The 17,571-nt window shown below is 36.8% G+C and overlaps 2 protein-coding genes across 3 annotated transcripts in view; both read right to left on the reverse strand.

Moving 5' to 3' along the window:
- Nucleotides 1-5,019: 5,019 nt before the first annotated feature.
- LOC307120948 (uncharacterized protein) lies at nucleotides 5,020-6,559 on the reverse strand. Its single transcript, XM_079808249.1, has 4 exons — nucleotides 5,715-6,559; nucleotides 5,516-5,610; nucleotides 5,328-5,426; nucleotides 5,020-5,243 (listed from the first exon to the last, which is right to left on the reverse strand). Exons 1-4 carry the CDS (start codon nucleotides 5,840-5,842, stop codon nucleotides 5,053-5,055), a joined length of 513 nt encoding a protein of 170 aa, XP_079664375.1. The 5' UTR covers nucleotides 5,843-6,559; the 3' UTR covers nucleotides 5,020-5,052.
- A 7,710-nt stretch (nucleotides 6,560-14,269) lies between these two features.
- Nucleotides 14,270-17,571, reverse strand: part of LOC307120947 (NACHT, LRR and PYD domains-containing protein 12-like) — a 68,818-nt gene continuing 65,516 nt past the window's right edge. For both annotated transcript variants that reach the window (XM_079808248.1, XM_079808247.1), the window contains exon 16: nucleotides 14,270-16,939. In XM_079808248.1, coding sequence (XP_079664374.1) covers nucleotides 16,924-16,939 — 16 coding nt within the window. In that variant the 3' untranslated portion in view covers nucleotides 14,270-16,923. The remainder of the gene's footprint in view (nucleotides 16,940-17,571) is intronic.

Consider the following 17,571-nt stretch of genomic DNA (forward strand, 5'->3'; position numbering starts at 1 on the left):
TAAAGACATAAGCAACTTATACAGATAGTGTGTTGTTATATCTGTCACATCTTTTCCAGGAATAACTTAATAATGTTCTATTGTTTTAGACTGTTCCACAACAGTTGGTCTGCTCTATTTATTGTGGGATATTCATGTTAATGGTAAGATTTTTTTTTTTTTTTTTAATAAGAGCTTCTCTTCATTAGGATGAAAAACATGAAGGCTTTTCACACTTGAAATAGTAAACCCCGGGTATACAGAATCCTGGGTTATCTTGCTTCACGTTTCACACTGATCATCATTTACCTGAGATGAACAATTAATCCTGGGTATTCATACACTGCCGTTCCACACTGCACTTTACTAAACCATGGGATAACATCCTTATTTGCGGTGTCAGTGTCACTGATTGGACGAACACTGCACACAATATGTTTACATAAATGCTTAAGCTTTGCATGTCCTCGTATTACAAGTTTATCCTGAATGGACATTTCAGACTATAAAATAATTAAAATGGTCTCTTCTTCACTGCAATTGCAATTGTCAGCATTTGATGTTTTTCCTCTCTAACGCAGAATTTATTATTTATATAGAATGCAAAGTGTTTCGGTGACTGTCCAAAGCACGTAAATATAAAAGTGTGAAATGTTACTTTACCCGGGGTTAAAAGTGTGTTTAGAACGACGATAAGCGCAGTGTGAAAAGCTTGCCTTTGATTTCTGTATACATTTTGAACTGAAAATGGTTAATTTGATTTGTGACAGGGTATGATTTACGTTGTAAATCTCCATCCATTAGCCCAAAAACCGGATACTAATGACTTGGTCAGAAGGAATTCTGCGTGTAAGCCTTTTCAGCCTTTCGGTGAAGTTCTCTTAATTTATTGATATCTCATTTTAAATCTGACTCCATTAATAATTTTATCTGACTCCAATTCTAAGTGACTCCATAAAGTGTGCTACATTTAGAGTTTATCAGCTGATTTTACGATTAGTTGCGATTTAATTTAGATCGTTGATTTTCTTTATATCTTCCTAGTTTTTATATTTGTTCATCGAGAGACCCTAAATCGCAGAGAGACATGACGCGTCCGGATTTCGCGCGCTCACGGGCACAAAACGGTTACTTCTGTGATTAGTCAGAGGGTGTAGAGTGAATATTTTACCTTTAAGTGGTTGCACATGCTCACTCAACAAAAAGTGTAATTTTAGCAATATTCACGGACTACAACTTGCTAACCCAGCGATAGTCAGAAATTGGAATATCGCGCACGCTGCGCTCCATGCTTCAGTCGTGGCATCATCGGTGTGATCTATCATAACCCTAGATTTTGCGGTAATAAAGGACTCTACATCGATCCATACTAGAATAATGATTTCGGAACCATACAAGAGAAATCAAGGTTAACATTTATTTTGGCCAGACAGGAAAAGTAAATACGTAAACAAGAATCCATGGTACACAACTGATCAGCGTAAAAACATAAAACACAATTGCAAAGCAATATGAAAATAATTTAAGAGTCATCATGTCTGGCACATCTACATGCAGTTTGCACGGGGGGTCTGACTACAGAATATTCCCCCAGAGAGTTAGAACATCCAGCCTTAAATACTCCAACTAGAACAAAAGGGCTGTAAATATTTGCAACACCCCCACCTGGTTTTGGGGGAGTGGATCAGATATCTTTGAAGAGACTACTCAAAGGAGAACTGAATTCTCATTAGTTTTCCAATCTTTCTAATACTACCAGTGACTGCAGTGAAACTGAGACCATTTTACCATTCGCACTGAGACCTTTAGAAAGACATCAAACATGAAAGGGATAAAACAATAGATTTACAAAATACATCATCACTGATATATCTGCATTTGGTGACTTGAAACCAAGACAAGGAGAGGGCAAAATGGGGAGGGGGGAGGAATGTTTGTCAGGGTGTTGTCACAGTTTCTGTGAGATCTTTTCCTCAAGATTAGTGACTTTTATTGTTCAATTACTGAGGTGTGTAGCTCAGCTTTTGTCTTAGTACCAAAACCGACTCTTACAACGTCACAAATATAGACATGAGGGAAATTGAATTTCAAAACTTTATTATACATGCTACAGCCTTCTACACACGATATTGTTAAAACACTTCCAACATTTCATCCATTTTTTTGTACCCTTCTCTCATGAAGGAGCCACGGACCTCTGCACTGCAGCTGAAAGACTGTGGAACTACCAAAAGTTTTCAAAGGTTTAGCGGAAGAGCCGTGATTTCTGAAGACCAGGAAAAAGCCCTTCAACTTTCACATGCTGAAATGGTTGACCAACAACTTGCCAAAGAGCCTTCAGTGTTTTTTAAGTGTTTAGTGTTTGGACAAAAGGAGTCTCAGAATTAATTGCATGTTTATGGAGATTTCATTTATTTTAGATTTAATTTGTCATGTACCTGCTGAAGGGTCAAGGGTCAAGCCAAACATCACTTGTCTCTTCATCAGACACATATCCTTCAAGAATGATTTTATGTTCAATATTAAAATAAGAATTAATGATAATCAAGTTATAACCATTTCCTACATTTGATAAATCAGTTCTCTATATTCAAGGAGTGATTTTGGATATTGTAGTGTCTTAGTTGCTGTGTGCTTTTGAATCCACATTCTTTAGGTGCTGCTCTGAGTCTGTGTCAAGACGTGCTGACAGGCAAATGTCCTTGGTGTTTGAAGTGAGAAGAGCTCAGCATGTGTTAACTGTATGTCTTCCTAAAGTGACCCCCGGGGTCATCTATGTTACAGCTATGTGACTCTTTTGGGGACTCAGAGAAATGTACCTCTTTGATATACTTTTCTTTCTTACTAAATAGAATAAATTAACTTCTGTACTCAATGTAGTATCAGCATGTTTTGGAGAAGTGCTTTGTTGATAGTTAGTTAAGATGTTCCGACCTTGATGGAAACGGTTATTCTGTGGAGCTTTGTGTGTGCATCTCATGATTCTGTGCAGATCCAGTATTGGAGATGGTCCTTTCGGCAGACGATTCTAGACTTGGAGGCGTCTTTTCTATGACCTCCGAGGTCACTAGGGACTAATCTGGGCCTGGGCGACATCAAGTCTACGCATTTTTAGTGATATCTGCTCCTATCTGTCTACGTGTGGAAAGTTGCTTACGTTGCATGTTGTTAGAACCAATCAGAATCATTCCACATGGCAGTAATGACGTGTCTAGACCTTGAAAACAGTATAACTGTTCAGAAAATTGTATGTCCGTTAGACGGAGGCGGGGAGACTGTTAGAGGGAGCGCGGCCTACGAACTCCTCTTGAGCTGGCTTCTGCTGATGAAACTGCAAATTATTCTTCAGTAAAATGTTCTTTAATTAATCTGACTCCTGGTCTTCATTTTTCACTACTGGTCCTGGGTCCTAAGCTGTTACCCCAACACTGCTGTGCAATAACTTTCAACCTAGTTCAATATTCTCTTTGGTCTGATTGTTTTTTTTAAAGCAAACCACAGCTAGTATATGATGCCTTTGGGGAAGTACATTTATTAAAATTAAATATTTTTGGTGTGTTGTTTTGGGATTTGATTAATCTGAATCTGCTTTAATTATGCATTCCAGTGTAAAATTGTGTAATGTGTATTATGTACTATGAAAAAAGGTTAATTCTGAAATGCTTGAGTAAAAAATATTTTGTGTCATATAAATAAATGTTCAAATGCTCAATCTTTGTTTTCATTTTTAGTGTTTTAAGCTTTATGTTCAATTGATCTAATATAATCTTTTAAGACATAATATAAATAGCAACTTTTTACTTTAAAAATCCTTAAAACGTTGCAATGGGGTTATATATATATATATATAAACTTACATTTTATATATTCAAAGTGTAATGTGTGTATTTTTATGATTTAACTATCTACTATTAATGAAAAGTGAGTATATCTATCTTTCTATATCTCTCTTCAATTAGAACGTATTAATAAAATAATTGACATTATTAACATGGTTTTAAACTTGAGTTTGAAACGCTCCAAATGGAGCAATGTATACGAAGATAAATCAGCTCCGCCCACTTCTGGCATGAGACCGTGATGTGGCGCTGTTGTCCTCAGACTGTTGTGAGTGACATATATGGGTTCTGCGGTTCTGCAGTTAGACCTATCTCCCCCTAGACGCTTCCTGGGACAGACGGTAACTGAAGCTCATTAAATATGCAAATATTATCCAATCCTAGCCGTAGGCGTTTACTTCCAAGTCTTCGGTTCGGCGCGCCCATCGAATCCTAGTGTTTCTCAGAGAGCCTCAAAACCAAGGCAGAAAATAGCCTATTACTTATTAATTATGATGTTTTTGAATGTAAAAACCACATAAACGCCATAAGTTGACTTCAGACAACAGTATAAAAAAATTAAAAAAGCCAGTTCATGACCCCTTTAAGTTTGATCTAATGCACCAGTTCAGCTCGGAATCTAGAGATATTACACTGCATGAAAAGTGGGATTTTCGACCCCGTAAACGCCTGTATACTCCTGGAAATCTCCCTAATTTTCGGCAGTTTTCGACAATTTAGAGGCAGCGAACGTCGCGTTCGTCTGTTCCACAAATTGTCGTAAACGAACCATGACGTAGGTGGAGAGCCCCCCGCTGAGAGAGCCAGCGGAGGTGCGACGCCTCTAATTTGCATATGAATAGCAGCGAAACCAGAGAGTCAACGGCCAGACTTGAATTTACTCACTCACTATTGGCTGAAGCCACTACATTTAAAAAAGAAAAATCCCTCGTGATTGGTTGGCAGATCACTGCAAACCAATCATTATTGGTCCCCCTGGCTCATTATAAATGTAAACCCCAATAATAATAATAAATATATAATTTATGTTGTAATAATTTGTTTCATATTAATGTTATTGTGCTATGAAGTATTCATACCATCAAGGAATATATGGGAAAATTATACGGACCGTGCCGTTTATTCAAACAAGGGGCTTCATTTATAAGCATACAGCTGTTCATTCAAAGAAAGGGCTTCATTTATAAAACACAGCGGTTTACTCAAAGAACGAGCTTTATTGTTAAACATACAACTATGTACAGTGCAGCAGTAATGTCTCTAATGTAATGTAAAGTTCGGCGAGCTCCAGGCTGCGAGAGGGCGGTGGCCGCACAATCCATCCAGACACCCCGTCAACAAAGCCGTCTTCCTCGTCAGATATGAGTTCAATGGTCGCGGACTTCCAAACGTCCACCTCATCCAGCACACTCTCGCTTCCAGCAACTGTAATACAATCCATAAAGACAATAAGCAGCCTGAAAAATACTCACATTGACAAAAAAACGGATCTAATATAATAAATCTTACCCTTTTTCTTCTTGATCGACTCCGAGCTAAACTTCGCAGTTTCAGGTTGTTTGTATCTGAAGCTCCGGCGTGTCGATTCATAATACGTCTTACAGGCAGCTGGAAAACAATTACATGAGACTGGTATTAATAAAAACAGTCACGATAAAATTAAACAAGGAATGAGAAACACATTAGAAGTTACTTACACACAATTTCGTCATGATCAGCGGTTAAATCTGGACTCGCGGAAATCGCTCCAAGCAGATAAGAGCTCACGGTTTCGTTATGAGGCGAGGATAGTCTGTGTAAACAAAATGTGCAGTTTTAAGCTCGGATCTATTAACGCATCCATTTCCGTATACAGCTGAATAAAAGCATATTCTTTAAATCGTAACGTTACATTACCCATGCTCTGGTTCATAGCGCCTGCAGTTTGCCTCAGAGTTATGAAGACGAAGACAGCCTCCTGAAAATGAGTCCAAAAAGTTCGTCGCGTCCATGCAGAGATTGAGTTGAAGACGGTGTCCTGTCATTGTTGATCACGAAAAAGGAAAGCAGCAAAAAACATTAAAAAAAATAGTTTAAAGCTCGTCTTCTACGCGTCATGGCCATGACCTCGACCTCGCACCTCATTGGACTAGGGCTCTGATATGGAACGCGCCTGGGGCCAAATCTCTTTATACGAAACGCGTGACTTATGATCGTTTCAACCTTCAACACGCCCTGTTTTCCGCTTCACGCACAGTTTTAACATGTTAAGAAAAACATTTGAACGTGTTTCTTAACGCGCACATTCTGTACATGTCGAAGTGTAATATTTTTTTTTTTAAGCAGACTTACCTTTAGATGTAGCCTAGGCTACATACATATTAATATAAGATATTAATTAATTGCTTAACTGACTACTGTGCTAGAGTAAAGTAGCCTAATGTTACAATGTATATTAAGTAAATGCTTAATATTATACAATTATTATAATTTATCTATATGGGTTATTGTTTGTTTTTTAAAGTTAGGCTATATATAATTTCTAAAAGTATAGGCTAATTTACACAGCACATATTTATAACTGAAAACACACAACTTTATTCACTTTCACATAATAATGTTTTTGTAATTTGGTGTTTAGTTTGTTGTATAGTTTGTTTATACTGTTCTGTCTCTGTTTTGTTTCCAGGAACATCTGATGTGTGCTATAATAAAATGACTTCATTATATTTAAAATATGTTTTGATATTCATTTTATTTATATTATTAATATTTTATTTACCCATAAACGTGTCTTTAGGAAGCCATAAGTTATAGAGACAAGAATAACTTTTGCCATTTAAATGCCACATTCATTTACTGAGGACCCATACAGCCAATGATCATGTGTGAAAACACTTATACATAAATTGATCACTTAGAAATCAAAACTAAGGTTTGAGAAAGAAAGAATATGCATACAACAAAATATATTGTTTCATAGCAGCTTCAGTAACAAGTTCAAAACAAATTCTGCTGTAAACCGGCTCTAACAAGCCAATATAGTGTCAATATTCAGCTCAAGTGACTTCAGTGTTGATTCAGTTCAGTTGATTTCAGTTCAACTGTAAATTCCTCAGTTGTGCATTGTGTAGTTAGATATATGCAAAAACAACATTTTTGGAAATAGTTAAAATAGTTTTGCACAGAGTGTTGCTTTTGAAAGAGATGTCTGATGTTTTGTGTGTAGAGTTACAAGAAATGGAGCCATATTTTCAGAAATTGTGTGTAAGCAATTAGATAAAACTGTAAATGAATCCAGTTTATTTTAGTTCAGGACTCATAGTCCAGGTGTTAGTAATCTGTGCTTAATCTTTGTTCCAGGCAACAATTTTTTAACTCACGATTAAATAGATTAAGGCCTACTTTTGGCATAATTTAAACCCTGTCCAGGAAACCACCTCTTGAAAATCTGCATTGATAATTCATAAAATGTGGTGTGAGCTCAATTTAAATGACAATTACAGAAAAACACAATCTGACTTAACTATAAACAAACAAACTTGTACTTTTCACATTTATGATTAATAGCCATTTAAAAAATCATTCACAGTGCAGGGTGGAAAAATTAATGTTGGTATGTAAACTGTATGCTTTACTTGATTTATTTGTGTGCTTTGGTTCATTGTCTTGTTGCATCACATAACCTCTCTAAAGGTTGAAGACATGAACTGCTGTCCTGAATTTTTTAAAAAATTTTACATAACATTGGTTATTGCTAATGACATACAGAGTAATTCATCTACACTGTGAGCCCGGACAAGTTGAATCTACTTAAAAAATTGGAGCAAACTGGTTGCCCTAAAAATTTAGTAATGTGTACTAAAACGAGTACATTTAACTTAAATTTAAGTTAACATTTTAACTTAAACTTTAAACTTGTTTTAGTCAAAAAAATTCAGAACCTAGATAAAACTCCCCCTGCTGCTACTCTGATTTGCATTTGTGTAGCTCACAGCATGTTCATTTACATGATAAAGCCTCCCCTAGAATTAAGGGGAGGGGGGGTCATGGGGGGACAACTGCCAAGCAAGGCCCACGTCAATTTCAGACAATTTACGGCAGTTTTCTTTGTTGCCTGCAAATTGCCGTGCACAGTCGTAAACCTGAAGTTTCACGGCAATCTACAGTGTCACATACTGACGAAAATCCCACTTTTCATGCAGTGTTACTTGCGTTTGTGTCTCGTCTCTGACAGGGGACTCCCTGGCTGGAGAGGGGTTTTCCCGGGTCTTTGATTCGCTGAAGGTCTGGTCGTGTCTTTCGATCGAATGTTTATTTGTTGTTGTGGGCTCTATATATTATTATTAACATTAATAATTATTATGATTTAGTCTGATTATTAGGATCAGCTTTATGTGGATTTAATAACATTCAACGCACCTGCAAAAAAAAAAAAAAAAAAAAAGTTAATAGTTAATAGTTGCCATTGTAAATAACAAGCATTTCAAAACAATATTATAACATAACTTAACAAAAACACATTACAAAAATAAAACAAATATGATAAATAAAACTATTTAGCAAATATTTTAACATTTTATAATTGTATTTAATATTTCGTTTATTTAAAGTTTATACTACTATATAGGCTAAGTAATTTTTTTTTACTTCAAATGTTTTATTACGATGTGCTTAAAAATAAATATCCTAAATTAAAAACACATCTCTTTAGAAAACATGTTTAATTTTACTTTTAATTTGTTTAAACTTAATTTTAACTCTTGACTCTGTAGCACTTTGAGATTGTTTTAAATGTAAAGTGCAATATAAATAAAATTTATTATTATTATTATTATTAAATTGGTCTTGTTTTGCATTTTAGGCTTATTTTAAGCAGAAATTATGTGTATTCTTGATGTGTTGCAAGTGACAAAATGCGGCACCCCGTTGAGGCTCTGTTATAAAGCACATGCAAACAGTATTACTTTAATTGATGATAATGTCGCTCTGCTCTCGGTTATGTTCTTAGTAGTAGAGGCTCGCGCACGACCAAGTAGCGTAAGCTTATAATGCGGGGGTGTTGGGGGGCATTACTGATCGTTGCGTACGTGGGTGCGAGATGCATTCTGGGATACCGGTCTGTCTGAAGTCTCCTCTCGATGCATCCTCGATAAAAGCGGCGGATCAAGGACACATCCAGGGATTTGAACTGTACTTTTCTATGGCTAGATGTGAACTTTGAATTGGAACAGTACTTGGGCAGCGACTGATGACGTTTCACAAGTCCACGAGAACACATGTACAGACAAGAACGCATATTGAGAAATGGCCAATGTATCTGGGGCGGCAATGGAGGAAGAGCAACATAAAAACCATATCAGCGATGTACCAGAAAGTGTGCCATCGCCTCAATGACGACTGGGCCTATGGAAACGGTGAGTAGGTGAAGAATCTGGACTGGGACCTTCACTAAATAATTTGTCATTATTAAACCTTAAATTTTAGTAGCACCTGGGTGTCAGAGTTAAACGTGCTCTCTGTGTCTCCGACAGCAGACCTGGACGCTCGCCCGTGGGATTTCCAGACAGAAAAATGTGGCAGAAAAAATCTCCCTAAGTGCCAACATTGAACGGTTCAACAGCCAATGCTACAACAAGAACCAGAACAACCTGGAATTCCTCCCAGTGGACAACTGCCTGAAAGATCCTGGAGTGTTTTGATGTGTTTTTCATTGTATGGCTTTGTATACAATACTAAATGCAATATAATCTTCTGTGAACCGTTTTTACAGTCAAAGTTAGAGGAAATCGGCTCAAGTTAAAGGGGTACTTCACCACTGGAAAGATGAATGTGCATTTAAATTGGGTCATTTATGCAGTAGAAATGTGAAATTATTTTAGAAGTTGGTGCCTTCTAGACGGAGAAAATCCAGAAAATGTATTTCTGGCTCATATGGATGAAAGACAACAACTCCCAGAATGCACTTGCTTCGCTGGCCTACGAGGCCACTTCAAAGCCACACCTACCGGTTACATCACTTGCCCACCGCGGCACCACCCCACCGTCGTTTTGATTTTTATAGTAATAAAATCATCTAGTTCAGTTAGAGAACAGGCACTGCAATTAAAAACTGAACGTGTCTGCTCAATACAGCTCAAGCTGAACGAGAGTCTCAGCACAAACGCAGCAGGAGTCAGATTTCATTCATCACGAGAGCAAACAGCTGACAGACAAGATGATCGTGGAAGATTTGGTTTCAAAACGAAATGTAAAAGTGCCTATTTTAGTGAGTTTGTTATTGTACCGTTTTGTTGTTGTGTTTTTCATTAAGAATAATAGGCTAATGACCCCCCAATTCAAGCAAACCCTGCCCCGAATTGGCGCGCATTCTAAACCTACACTAAAATGAGCACAGCCGCACAGGCATTCATTCATGGCCGCCCGGCATTCATTCACGGCCCTGTGTCCAGTCTGGCGCGTTTTCAGGTCATGCCTATGGAAGCTTAACTTTCATAGGAATTAATTGAGAACACTCACTTTGCGCCGCACTGCTCCGTTATGAATGCCCGAGCTGCGGCCATGCACATTTACATTCTGTCAGTGAGATCCCACCCCTATGGGCGGGTTGAAAACATGTGGGACTAGCTCCTACTACTGGCTGTAGTCTGTAGCCTCTGGCCAAAAAAGCCTCTGATGACGCAAAATGACGATATATTTGCGTCACCGGAGGCTTTTTTCCAGACATAAAATACATAAATCTCTCGTCTCAGGGGGACATGAGGGTGGGAAGCGCGATCATTCGAATATACTACCGTGTTTCTACTGATACAAAGCTTAATTAAGTTAGAAATAGGGTTTTAGTACTCTGCGTTACCTAAAGGATGTCTAAAGAAGTGCTGGCATTATCAAAGCCAGGAATGCAAGAAGTGCTGCACAGGGTGTAAAGTCTCGGTGCTCTTTGGTTGTATGGGATAATTAAGTTTCAGAAACAAAGGTAGTCCAAGGCACTCGATGGGTGTGTTGAAAAAGTTAAAAAGCCTTTATTTTTTCATGGCTTAAACATTTAAAATTGGTGACAGGTACACCTACGTGTTGCGGCTTTACATGCCTTCGTCAGGGTGTGTATAACAAACAACATCTCAAGCTCATTTTTAACCAGCCATTAATTGATCAAATTACAGACACCTGGTCACTCTGTGTAAGGAGAGAGAGACAGAGAGACAGAGAGAGAGAGAAAGACAGAGAGAGAGACAGAGAGAGAGAAAAAAAAAAAAAAAAAAAAGATAAAGATAAAATTTATTTTATTTTTTATTTATTTATTTATTTTTAATTTTTTTTCTCTCTCTCTCTGTCTCTCTCTCTCTCTCTCCTTACACAGAGTGACCAGGTGTCTGTAATTTGATCAATTAATGGCTGGTTAAAAATGAGCTTGAGATGTTGTTTGTTAAACACACCCTGACGAAGGCATGTAAAGCCGCAACGCGTAGGTGTACCTGTCACCAATTTTAAATGTTTAAGCCATGAAAAAATAAAGGCTTTTTAACTTTTTCAACACACCCATCGAGTGCCTTGGACTACCTTTGTTTCTGAAAGTGCTGGCATTACTTCACATTTAAAACCATTCTGTCCATTACCATGTTACCTTCAATGATAATTTAACTCATCTCTCCAGAAGTCAATGACTTCTGGTTATATATATATAGTTATAGTTTTATTTATAGAATAGAATAGTATAGAATAGTTGAAAAGTTGTGAAATCACTATTGTGGAGTGTCTGTGCTATTTGAGCAAATGGGAACAAAAAAAAAAAAATACAGTGGGTACGGAAAATATTCAGACCCCCTTAAATTTTTCATTCTTTGTTATATTGCAGCCATTTGCTAAAATCATTTAAGTTAATTTTTTTCTAGACAAAAAAACACAGAATTGTTGACATTTTTGCAGATTTATTAAAAAAGAAAAACTGAAATATCACATGGTCCTAAGTATTCAGACCCTTTGCTGTGACACATATATTTAACTCAGGTTCTGTCCATTTCTTCTGATCATCCTTGAGATGGTCCTACTGATTGGACTTGATCAGGAAAGCCACACACCTGTCTATATAAGACCTTACAGCTCACAGTGCATGTCAGAGCAAATGAGAATCATGAGGTCAAAGGAACAGCCTGAAGAGCTCAGAGACAGAATTGTGGCAAGGCAAAGATCTGGCCAAGCTTACAAAAAAAATTCTGCTGCACGTAAGGTTCCTAAGAGCACAGTGGCCTCCATAATCCTTAAATGGAAGACATTTGGGACGACCAGAACCCTTCCTAGAGCTGGCCGTCTGGCCAAACTGAGCTATCGGGGGAGAAGAGCCTTGGTGAGAGAGGTAAAGAAGAACCCAAAGATCACTGTGGCTGAGCTCCAGAGATGCAGTCGGGAGATGGGAGAAAGTTGTAGAAAGTCAACCATCACTGCAGCCGTCCACCAGTCGGGGCTTTATGGCAGAATGGCCCGACGGAAGCCTCTCCTCAGTGCAAGACACATGAAAGCCCGCATGGAGATTGCTAAAAAACACCTAAAGGACTCCAAGATGGTGAGAAAAAAAGATTCTCTGGTCTGATGAGACCAAGGTAGAACTTTTTGGCCTTAATTCGAAGCGGTATGTGTTTACCTTCCAACAAGACAATGACCCTAAGCACACAGCTAAAATAACAAAGGAGTGGCTTCACAACAACTCCGTGACTGTTCTTGAATGGCCCAGCCAGAGCCCTGACTTAAACCCAATTGAGCATCTCTGGAGAGACCTGAAAATGGCTGTCCACCAACGTTTACCATCCAACCTGACAGAACTGTAGAGGATCTGCAAGGAGGAATGGCAGAGGATCCCGAAATCCAGGTGTGAAAAACTTGTTGCATCTTTCCAAAAAAGACTCTTGGTTGTATTAGATCAAAAGGGTGCTTCTACTAAATACTGAGCAAAGGGTCTGAATACTAAGGACCATGTGATATTTCAGTTTTTCTTTTTTAATAAATCTGCAAAAATGTCAACAATTCTGTTTTTTCTGTCAATATGGGGTGCTGTGTGTACATTAAAGGTCCCGTTCTTCGTGTTTTTTTGAAGCTTTGATTGTGTTTACAGTGTGCAATATAACATGTGTTCATGTTTCGCGTGTAAAAAAACACAGTATTTTTCATACAATGTACTTATCTGTGTACCGCTGTTTTCACTGTCCTAAAAACGGCTGGTGATTTCCTCTTTCTATGAAGTCCCTCCTTCAGAAACACGTAACGAGTTCTGATTGTGCAAGCGCTTACCGTGTTGTAATTCGACCGCAGCTTAGCGCAGGTGCCAGCAGTTCCTGTGTTGTGATTCGACAGCAGCTTAGCGCATGTTGGAAAGGTCACGCCTCTTAACGGAGAGATGTATGCGTTCAATAATCTCTACAGCGTCCCTGGGAAAGCCAAACAAAGGAGATTTGACTCCTGGATGAAAATAACAGCGTCTCGACGACATGGCGATAAACACACTCAACGCAACAGTTCCTTTTCTCCACGCGACACGTCCGCTTCTCCACGTGGGACAGCAACAAGACCGCGCCCCCTTTTTCGCGTTTCTTTGTGGGCGGAGGTAAGTCTGTTCTACTGCTCTACTGACGTAATTAAAGAAGGAAGTACCAGGATGTAGTCCAAGCCAGCCGTTCGCTGTAGGCTTTGAAAGGGAACTTCTGTTAAATAAAATATCTCGCTTGGCATTGAACTTTGAGCTTTATAATTTTACAGGTATTATTTATGCTCTAACAGCAACATTACACACTAACTAAAGTTTGAACAATGGGATCATGCGGAATGGGACCTTAAATGATTTTAGCAAATGGCTGCAATATAACAAAGAATGAAAAATGTAAGGGGGTCTGAATACTTCCCGTACCGACTGTACAAGTAGTCTCTCATTCACCGCCATAGAAATTTACCCAACGACTTCTATGACAACTTCCATTTCAGAAAAACCTGGAAATGTGAAAAGGGTCTAGTAGCCTATAAATTATCGTCACTCCAAGCCACTGAAATACCCTCGTGGCAGTTTTAATCAGACTTTTCCTGCCGAGGTAATATAACAATGTATTGCGTTATAAAAGTGTATTAATTTTTTTAAACTGAAAATATGAAAAACTTTACTAAATTTGCGACATTAAAACCTGTGGAAACATCACATTTGTATTAAATATTTCAGTCATTACATCTCATTTTTCATTGACAATCATTTTACTATATGTAATTCACACATTTAAGACAAAATTCTTAATATTCAAAGCAGTTGCGCTGTCAAAGCATTACTGTTTAAGATTAATTAAATGTTTAACATCATTAAATCAGCTACTGCACATTCATTCATCAATTTTAATACTGCTTTCACTAAAATTAACTATGATTTTACAACAAATAAAACCTAAAAACATGGTTAACGTTAGCACAATTTAATAAAACATTTATACAATATTTTTTTTCTGAAATGTTTTATTTGGATGCATGTCTAACTTTTTAAAATATTACTACTTGTTTCAGAATATTTCTAACATTCAAATGTAACATTTCCATAATGTTATCGAATGTAACATTCCCAAAATTATAAATGGAATGTTCCCTTGATTTTTGCATAATTAAAAAAAAAAAAAAACATTCATAACTACCCGGGCTATATTTATTTATAAATATTATGCATATTTTAAATGTATTCAACAAAAATAATACTAGCCTACAGTAAATAGTGTGGATGCTCTATCTAACAATGACATACAACGTATTGTACACTATTCTGTATAAATTAGACCATTCTTGTGAAATGTTTTTAACCCTTTCATGCATGGTGTCCACATTTGGGGACAGTTAATTTAACTCCATTTAGGGTTCATTTATCATGGTAATTTTCTCCAAACCACTTGAGGGCAGTGTCAGAAGACTGACAGCAATATTGTAACAGTAGCTACTGTCTTGTATTCCAAATATTCATTGCTTGACATCATTAATCCAAGATGGCTGACAGCAATAGCCATGTGCCAAATGCAAGGAGGTAGATTGAGCTAAAAAATTATATTAGTTTGTACAGTAAAGTATGATGAATAGGTTAGTGTTTTATAAACTAAAATTGAGTAAAATGTAGTTTTTATACACCAAAAACTAACTGTCCATGCATGTGGACGTCATGCAACAGAGAAGACAGATTGCATAGTCGTCCCCTTGGAATTATAAGGTTCTATCTGCGTTCTGAGCAGTTTTGAGATATTGAGCTTCAAAGTTTTTGCATTACATATAGGAAAATGTATATGGGGAACAAGTTTCTTTCAAACATGAAAATAACAGGGACCCTAAATGTATTCTAAATATACAATATCAAAATCCTCTCAAAATTGTAAATGGGGATTTTTGGAATGGGTCAAATGCAGATAGAACCTTCTAATTCTAAAAAAACACTTTTCGCTTAGAATTATAAGGTTCTATCTGCCAAACCATTATTTGAACATTAAATATAAAAAATAATGTTGTAACAATGTCTCAACATGTGTTGGAATGTAAAATTTTATCCTTTCTTATGACATTTATTTCATATTTTTAGCACTTCCATGTATTTAGGACATTTCAAATTAAGCTAGGCAGGTCTAAATATTTTGTCCAGTGCAGATGTAAATTTTTGGTACCAATTTGGTGGGTAATTAAACACATTATTGCAGAAATTGTTCATCTTTCTTTTGTTTAGACAGAAAGCAGCTACTGTAATACATCTGAGCAGGATTTTATTCCACCTAAAGTGGGCCAGGTAAAATGTCTTTCTCTCTAGACATCAGAATGGCTGAAATAACATGCTAACGTTTATTGTTGTTATTAAGACCCCATCAATTAAACTTTTTACTATTTGACCTTTAAGGCTTAATATTGTAAAAATTAAGACATTTTAAGACTTTAAAAACTGCAAGAAAACAGACATGCATCAGCAAATTAATTCATAAAGTTTAATAATCATTGAAAAATTATTCACTGACTATATGTGATGCCTGGAATTCGGGCTGCTGTCCTTGACAAGATCGTCAATAAAATTGTCGATCTTGAGGTTTCTTAAAAACTTTGCATTGTGTGCCATAATCCTCACAGATATTGTGTGTCTGCGATCTTTCCTGTCAAGGAAAAAGCCGGCGACACAACCTATAAAGTTGATCCTGATTGGTCCTCTTCTGTGCATTCGAAGTGCTGATTGGCTCACGCAGATAGAACCTTATAGAGCCAAGTCAGAGTTCGACTTTGTAGATAGAACCTTTTTGTTTTTCAATAAAAAGTCCCAAAATGTACACAACTTTTAAAAAAAACATCACATAATGTAAATAAGTTGTCACAGAATAAGAATATGTGAAAAACGTCAGATAGAACCTTATAATTCCAAGGGGACGTAGTCTGATTTCTGTAACCTGCTAGTATAGCGGTTCTATTTTTGCAAATATGTTTTGAATTGTCTTATATTGTAATAAAACAGACATTTAACAAATATATCAACATAAATAACCATTTAAAATCGCATATTACAGCATTAAATGGCAACTTTACACATTTGCAATTTGCCTTCCAAACAGGGACAGCACAGGTCAAGCATTCAGTACAGAATAATATAGAATATCCCAGAGGACAGAGGAAGTGACAGTGACAGCAGTGCTGAGAAGTATGTGCCAGCAAAGCCCAGTCCATATTGCTACTAGGTTTCCCCATATATGTAACTACCATTATAGTTCCTACAATATGTGTTTTATTGTTGTTATATTGTAATATTAGCGTTTTTAATAACTGAGCTGATATACATAGCATAACATGACATAATAAAAACAATGTTCCATATTGTCATCTGTGGCTTTTTGTCCCTTTTTACGCCTTTGTTGCATGGTGTCCACATACGTGGACAGTTGAATCATTTTTAAATAAAACTGAATTTTGTAAAAATTTTAATGGATTTCAATTTTAGCATCATATTAAAGTAATAAAAAGAATCTTAAAAAGTCTAGATAATGTTTTTCATAATTCATGCATAAAATCACATGCATTTCTCCTCATAGACACAGTAGTGAAGCTCTTCTGTGGATCCTCACCTGATGATCACGGTTCCTCTCATGATTATTTCACACTATGATATAAAGCATCTATCAGGGAAGTGTGTAAGGTGGAACAGAAGAGAAAACAATCAGTGTCCAGTGAAACAAAGTGCAAATTAAAAACTATTTCAATTACTGTTTTTGAGTAAAAAAATAAGTTACATTGAATTCATGTAATCAGATTAATTACTGACATTACATGATCTTGCATAGATATTTATGTTTTAAATATAATACATTTAAAACATGAATTACGTTTGTTCGTGTTTGTGTGACTCCAATTGAGTCGCTGTAAAGGCGAAACATGCTGATGAGTGAACGCTGTATGACATAAACCACAAGGAGCAAATACAAATATGGTACTAATGTGTAAAACTTTATTAACTAAGTAAATGCTATAAAATGTAATTTTTCTCTGCTATAGGTTGCTTATACAAAACAAAGGTGTAGCTTGATGACGCCTCGATTTTGCGGAGCTTTTATTATGCCTAAGAAGACCGCTTCCGCTTCTTCCGCTCATGCATATGTGGGGTAACGCAGCACTGTTTTATCATATTAGACACATTTGAGTGTGTAAAGTTGTGTTATAATGCTACTCTGTGCGTTCGCTCGGCGGCTGCTATGAGACAAGTTCACACTGCAGTGAGCTAGATCGATATTAGGCATGGCAAAACATGGTA

The sequence above is a fragment of the Gobio gobio genome, assembly GCF_949357685.1.
Source record: "Gobio gobio genome assembly, chromosome: 24".
In the NCBI taxonomy this organism is placed as follows: domain Eukaryota; kingdom Metazoa; phylum Chordata; class Actinopteri; order Cypriniformes; family Gobionidae; genus Gobio; species Gobio gobio.